This window comes from Quercus robur, chromosome 9, assembly GCF_932294415.1.
Source record: "Quercus robur chromosome 9, dhQueRobu3.1, whole genome shotgun sequence".
NCBI classification, from domain to species: domain Eukaryota; kingdom Viridiplantae; phylum Streptophyta; class Magnoliopsida; order Fagales; family Fagaceae; genus Quercus; species Quercus robur.
Genome location: NC_065542.1, coordinates 30367050 through 30375160, shown reverse-complemented (window position 1 = coordinate 30375160; position 8111 = coordinate 30367050). Strand labels below are relative to the sequence as shown.

The 8111-nt window shown below is 29.9% G+C and overlaps 1 protein-coding gene across 1 annotated transcript; it reads left to right on the top strand.

Annotated features, from left to right (window-relative positions):
* Positions 1-2388: 2388 nt before the first annotated feature.
* LOC126700953 (wall-associated receptor kinase 2-like) lies at positions 2389-5105 on the top strand. The gene is made up of 3 exons (XM_050399116.1): positions 2389-3211; positions 3410-3586; positions 5077-5105. Exons 1-3 carry the CDS (start codon positions 2389-2391, stop codon positions 5103-5105), a joined length of 1029 nt encoding a protein of 342 aa, XP_050255073.1.
* Positions 5106-8111: the final 3006 nt, after the last annotated feature.

Here is an 8111-nt window from a genome sequence, read left to right as displayed (position 1 = left end):
TTATATAATGCTCAATATATACTTGCTTCTCCTTGCAATACTTTTTAGAAAGATGGAGAATTTATTTGAAAATTTTGTAAAAGATTTTGAACATGTTTGTCTGTTTGTTTTTTTGAATATTTGGGTTGTTTGATATTTCTATGTGGGTTGCTTGATGATTCTTTTTTTTTTTTTTTTTCTTTTTGTTTTATTTTTGCACCAAATTAACCGCACCACCTCACTATGGTCAATTTGAACTTGGTGTAGACCAGTTCTTACCCTCCACATGTGAGGGGTGGTCAAGCATGAGGGGAAACCGCACCCTATAGGTGTGGTGCAAAATCGCCACCCTACCCCCCCTAAAAACCAGCCGCATCGCACTATGTACAAGCCTATAAGTGACTAAGAAATTGAGGCAATATAAAAGTCTATGCAAACTGCAAAGAAATCAAAAAAGGGATGTTTGAGATATTTTTAAATAGAGATAGTATGTGCTTATTTTTAGGAAAAAGATGCATCAAAAGTGTGTAAGATGAGATAATGTCTGCTAATTTTTAGGGAAAAAAAAGATGTGTTTTTGAAATAATATTTTTAAAGTAGTCTACTAATGGTGCATTTTTTAGATGGTAAAAAAACAAAAACACTAATGGGGCTAAAAAATAAAAAGTAAAAACTTGTGGCCATTTGTTTTGGAAAACTCATTAAAAAACGGGAGGGGGAGGGGGGGAGGGGGGAAGCAGTTTTATCCATTCACATTAGGAAAAAAAAAAAAAAAAAAAAGACGGGAGGGAGAAATGTGCAAACTGTGTACTTAAAAATTTCGAGTTTTTTAATTAATAATTTTACATATTTAACCCTATTATTTAAACTTTTTAAACAATGACTTTGAGGATATTTTGAGCATCTAAATTGAGAATTCTAATAAAGGAAAGTCCTTTAAATAGTAGTATAGACAATGCATTTTTTATTAGCATTAAGAGAAAACATCTATACAACTATACACTGACCAAAAAAAAAAAAAAGGGAAGATTTGTTCAATACATTATGGTACTAGAAATTTGTATCTTTTTAATTGATAGGGATGAACAATACATTAAATGATAATTCCTCAAAAATTTTAATTTTCTAAACAAAATAAACATTTTGGGATCTAAAGAGTAAGTATTTTAATTAGTTTTGTTTTTGAAGCCTTAAATATCAATCATTATACTTCACTAATCCATGAAAATTTTAAAAGTTATAAATCTCACGTTTTATAGATTTATTTGAAAGACTAAGATAAATTAATAACTTTGATTACCTTCGTAAATTAAAAAAAAAAAAACTTTGATTTTTATGCGTAGGAAATGTTGTGTTCCTATCAACTTTGACGAGGACTTGTTTAGCAAAAAAAAAAAAAACTTTGACGAGGACTTCGTATCAAAAAAAAAAAAAAAAAAAAAGGTTGATGAGGACTGTACTTGATTTTTATGCATAGAAAATGTTGCGCTCCTATCAACTTTGACGGGGAGGTGTTCACTGTTCAGTCACCATAACACACTTTGGAATAGTTCACATAACAAGAGTATGGGACCCACCACCACCTTTCTTGGTTCTTGCTCCTTGCTGACAGGTACACGTGGGTGAGACTCTTGGGTTTGGATAAAAAAAGTTTTAGAAAACAATGGGAAAAGAGCGGGGTTAAAAGGGTGAGACAAATAAATAGATAAATACAATTATTATTAGACCCGGGATTTGTAAATGTTTAAATTTTAAGGGTCATTTAGTAATGTTGTTTTAATAATGTTATTTGTATTTTTAAAAAATATATGAGTTAAAAAATATATAAAATATGTATAATATTATTTAAATATTAAAAATGTATTTTTGAACTCTTATGCCAAACGATACCTAAGTTTTTAATGCATTGCATAAATTTTTTACCAATAGCACTTTTTTATCTTGTTTTCTTTAGTTTTATTTATTTATTTATTTATTTATCTAAAAAAAAGTGAAATGAAGGAACGGGACATAAATAAAAAAAGAACAAAAATATATATTTACTTTCATTTTTAACAGGAAATTACATAGGATAAAGTGATAAATTTTAAATTAGGATATTATTACAATAGGTCTTACTATAAATGAATCTAGTCATTGTGAAAGTCAAGGTCTACCCATGCCCCCATCCACTTGATCAAGAAGTAAAATAAACACAAATCCACCATAAACATTCACTTCAAGTCTAGCGTAATAGACGGGCCTTATCTTTTCGTCTGCATGCTTTAAGTAGTCCAGCATCTCTACGAAGTTTCCATACACCAAAACATCAATTAATCTTAGACACTCTTCTGGGAAAATAGTGGGGTTATGGGTTTCCTTGGGATGCTTATCCAAGTCATCTGGGTTGGTGTGATATTATCAGCAACAATGGCAGCCGCAGCAATAGAGTTTCCAATAGCCCTGCCTAAATGCCCCGACATATGTGGAAATGTTAAAATTCCATATCCATATGGCACAACTAAAGGTTGTTACCTCAATGACACTGCTATTTTTGGGTATTATTTTATCAATTGTACTACCAACGCGTACGGCCAACCTCAACCAATGATTGGAGATTTTAACGTTACAAGCATTTCCATTGAAGGTGAGATTGAGGTCCAGATGTTTAACTCCCTTGACTGTTACGACGAGTCAGGCGCGCCTCTGGAAAATAACTCACCATCTCTCACCCTTCCCAGTTTCACAGTTTCCGCCACAAAAAACAAGTTCGTGGCAGTTGGCTGTGACACTTACGCAGATCTTAATGGTGATCTGAATGGTCAATACTTCTCCTTGGGCTGCCAGTCCAAATGTCAAACCATAAACAATGTAGTCAATGGGACGTGTTCTGGAATTGGGTGTTGCAAGGTGCAAATTCCTGAAGGAATGAAAAATGTTAATTTTACAGCTTCTAGCTTTAATGAACACGAAGAAGTCTGGAAATTCAATCCATGCAGCTTTGCCTTTATTATCCAAGAAGACAAGTTCAATTTCTCCTCAGGTTATCTCGCCAGTCTGCGAAACAATAGAACCCTTCCGATGGTTCTCAATTGGACAGTTGGTAACAAGACATGTAAAGTTGCTCGGAACAAAGCGAATTACATATGTGGAGAGAAAACCATATGTTCTGATCTCAACAACGAGTCTGGGTACCGTTGCAAGTGCAAAGATGGTTACGAAGGGAACCCTTACCTCAAACACGGTTGCCAAGGTATATATTCAATTTACTTACAAATCTCTACAGCAAAAATTAAGGAAACAAACACCATAACGATTTTCTAACATACAGTATATATCATGTGGCAATACGTTTCACGTTTCATTTTAATGCTTTTGATTGCAATAGTACTTCTTTTACGATACTTAAAAATTATACTTTTTTTGTTTAATTATTATTTTACAATTACAGATATTGATGAGTGTGATGCTAAAAAACTCAATAACTGCACAAGCCACCAATATTGCGTCAATAAACTTGGAAGTTATCATTGTTCGTGCATCAAAGGGTACCATTCGGATGGGGAGGCATGTGTTCTCGATCAATTTGCTCCTAATAAATCATCACTAGCAATTATACTCACAATTGGTAAGTATATTTATTGTAGGGTAATGATTATAACACACTTGTCATTGCATACTCATCAATATCTGTCATGTGGATTAAAATCATGTTTAATTTTAGTTAAAATCTTTTTCTTTTTCTTTTTTATAAATGAAATCATGTTTTCAAGGGAGTGTGTATGTACAAAGTGTGCAATAATAAATGTGTAACAAACTATTGTCTCCGTTCTCCAAGTTCATGGGTAATTGAAACTTTACTGATTCAACATAAAAAAAAATATTAAAAAAATAAAAAATTCATTGGCTAAATTTAGTGAATACAAAAAAATTTTAAATTTAATAAGGATGTGATGTAATAATTATATTTTACGGCATCTAATCCGAGTATGTCACATAAGCATTCGAAAAAATTCTTATTAATAAAAAAAAAAAAAAAGTATCACTGGAATTGACTAAAATACTGATTAGTACTAATTTGCTTTTTGCACTATTAAGAGTATGTTTGGATTTTAGATAGAGCTTATTTTTTATTAGTTTATTAGTCAACAATAAAACAAAAGTGCACAATAATTAGTCTATTTTTGTTAAACAAAAAAAATAACATAATTCTAAAAATTATATTAATTCATTAACAAAAAGCTAATTCTTTGAAACTTGCAAGCCCACCCTAGAAAAAGATTTATTAATGAACATTGTTAAATTAATTATTGAAGTCTTATTTAGAGATGTGAACTCAGAGAGTCAAAATAGACTTAAGTAGAATATACCATCACTCCTTTCTAGACATGGCAAAATGGACGGGTCGGGTCGAGTTCGGGTCGGGTCAATCGGGTTGCGAGTCGGGTTGACCCGTATTTTTCACATGATTTTTAAATTTTTTTAATTTTAAGAAAACAACATGTATTTGCTATTTAGAAAGTCATGCAACAAATTACTTGATGTAAAATGTATTACTTTGAATTCACCATTTATATCAATAATGAATTATACTTATTAATACTTATTCAATAAATTTAAAATTATACAAATCTTAACATTGCTACCAAAAACAAAATAACACAAAAGTAAAACAAATACACAAGTTTTTTTTCTACACAATATCAACATCCCAAAATATAAAACAAAATTACAAATGACTTATTGGATAATTCATTTGACAAAGAATAAAGACATATAAGAAATTTACAATCTTGAAAATTAATTTTATAATCTATTGTCAATTGTGGTTGGCACTCTATTTCAATTTGAGATATATATTAAAGTTTGATTGTTTATTTATTTATAGATGATCTCTTTTATGAATATCATATCATTGTTAAGCAATGCGCACTTTAGGAAATATCATAATTTATTTTGAAAAGCCGTTTATTTTGGACATAAATTGTTAAAAAATAAGTCTAAGCATTCATAATTTATGTTATTTTGATACTTTGGCTTCACTATTTTCACACTTGTGAATGTTTCTTACACATGTCTGCAATTTTAAATCTATGTTTTTAATTGTACTATAATCAGATTATTTTGGCATATACTTTGCTATTTGATATCTAAAAAGTTTTACTCATTATAGAATGCTCAATCATTCATCTTTCAATTAATTTGTATACAGTTATGTAAATGTCTCCATTGTTTCCTTAAAACTTACAACAAACAATTAAACCAATATTGTCTTAATTTTATTATTCGGATCACGGGTTAGGTCGCGTTGACCCACAAAAAACACGGGTTGGGTTACGGGTCCAGGGCCGGCCTAAGGTATTTTGGGGCCTTAAGCGAAACTTTTAAATTGGGCTTTTTTTACTGTTTAAATATTTACTTTATATTATTAACTTTATATAAAATATTTTTATTTAAATTTTATTTTTCTTGCTTGTTAAGATGCAAAATTATAAATTAAGTTTTTGTATTCAACTTCTTTTAAAATATTCTTTTTAACTGATAATAATTGCAATTATTTCATTGTTATCTTCTTACTCTGTTTTATAAATTTATTGTTCATTTGTAAGATTTTTAACTGAATTTTTAGTTATATTTTTTTATTGCTAGTGACAAATTAATCTAGAGATCTGTTTTGAGATTTGATTTAAAAAGTTTTTTAAATTTTTTTATACCAAATTCACAGATTTATTTAATAAAATCAAATAGAATAAATACCTTTCAAAAAATAAAGATTAAATAACGTCTAATTGGACCAAGAAACAACGAATTAAGTAGCTAGTGTTAGACTATTCTTTATATTTTAAAATAAGAATTTATGAATTAAAAAAAATAAAAAAGAACAAAATGATAAATCTAGAAGAGCGTAGTCACTGTAATACAACCACTAGAGGAGTCTTTACTCTTTACCAAACATTTGCCTCAAAAACCCAGAGAACCTCTACCGTGTTCTTTAAAAAGCAAAAAAAAAATTGTCTTCTTTCTCCCATTCTTTTCTAAATAACCCAGAGAAAGTAAAATAAGAAAGCTATGTCACAAAAAGGTAAAATATTGGCTTTGTTTTACTTCTTCAAGGGACTGTCGATTGCCGAGGGAGCTGCTTGTAACTAACTACCATTTTAGGTAGAGACGGAAGATCTAGCGGCAATTTTTGATTATCTGGGAGAATATTTCAACCTCTTCAGGTATTCAACTTTAGTTTAGGAGTTTTGGAGAGATTGAGAGAGTTTGGTCTATGTTTTTACTTTTTAGTGTGTCAAGGAGACTCAATTTAGTCTAAAATTCGGAATAATTCTAACTATTTGAAAGTGAGAGTCAAACAAAATACACACATATTGAGATTGAAATTTCATGTATTAATACTCTTTTGGGGCATAATTAATACTCTTCAAGATAATTAATAATCCAAAATTTTCTTCTACCGGTCTTTGTTTTTTAAATATAGTATTGGATAAATATTGACTAATATTTGAGATTATATTTTTAAATTTTGTTGACCTGGAGCTTGATTTTGGGGGCCTTCTATTACTTGGGGCCTTAGGCAATGGCATTAGTTGCTTCTACTGTTGAGCCGCCCCTGTACGGGTCAACCCGTTTTTGCTTCAGGTAAAAAAAATGGGGTTTGAGTCTTGCATTTTTTAGGTCGGGTCGGGACAGGTCAGAATTTTCTGACCCATTTTGCCAGGTCAACCAAACTACAAATTCAATACTCATAGAGGTAACTGTGGAATCAATCAAAGCGGAGAAATTTCAAACTTTTTGGAATGCATTGCCTCCTACTCATAATATTGTAATCTCACGATACTGTGTAGATTCCTCGAAGTTATATAAGGCTCACAAACGCTTTAAATACTTTTGGAATATCATTAGCCTCATTTGTCAACGTTATCTGCTTGAAAACATGACTAGATACTAAAAAGAAGTTTTCTAAAAAATAAATATAAAAAAATAAAAAAAAGAAGAAGAAGAAGAAGATACTAAAAAGAAGAATAAAATATACTTTATAATAATGCCCACATATTGGGATAAAGATAAAATTAGCGCTTTTGTTTGTAATTGGTAGATATGGCAAAATGTTTTAACGATCTTGGCCCATATTTTGAAGAAGTCGAAACTGTCCAATACAGCGCATTCCCAAATTTGTAACCAAAGATCACAAACTGAACCTGCTTTAAGTCCAATAGAAATAAAGATACACCACAGCAAACGCCCATGTTGAGTTAGGACTTAGTATCCAAACTAAAGCCCACCTATACTATTCCTTCTTGATCGAACAAGATATAGATCCGTCACTCGCTTCACGCAACCCTGGTCTTCTATACCTTGAAAATGTTGGTAGGGTATGCTTTAATGAACTTATTTTCATTAATAAACATGTTATATAAATTATACTTGTATATAGAAAAAAAAAATTTAAAACTGTATCTAATTACATAAATAAAATAAACAAACCCTAAAGCTCCAAACTAAACTTGGAAGTCTCAATAGCATATCAACCCAAATATTATAATTTGTTCACCTATATTATATTTTAAAATATATTTGAACTTCCAAATTTATTTAGGAAATTTCATAAAACAGCTTATTTATACTAGAGTGAATTTAATTTTTCTTAGAAAGATAATATTTTTTTATACTATATTGATCATTGCAAACTTGTGTTTTGAATTTAATTGGAGAATAATGTACTTTATTTAAGAAATTGTATCTCAATTTTGCCTTTTTTAAATGAAAAATACACCAAAATTTAAAAACTCATTTTTAGAGGTACTGTGTTATAAAAGAACCAAATGAAAAATCAGTTTTTACAGGAACTATAGCTATTATTATTATTATTATTATTATTATTATTATTATTATTTTATCTTTTTGGTAAATCTACGCCTATTGTTTATAATTGGCCCAACAAAATGACGGTGCATTTGTCGTCTATCCCGGTCTGTTGTTTAGACTTTAGACTCAATTAGTTTAAAAAAAAAAAAATAGCAAAAAACAAACAAACAAACCAAAAAATGAGTACTAGAAAAGTAGTGTTGGTCCCGGTTTCAAAAAAAAAAAAAAAAAAACCCTTGCAACTTCTCAAGAACACTCCAACATAACCTAAAATCCATTAT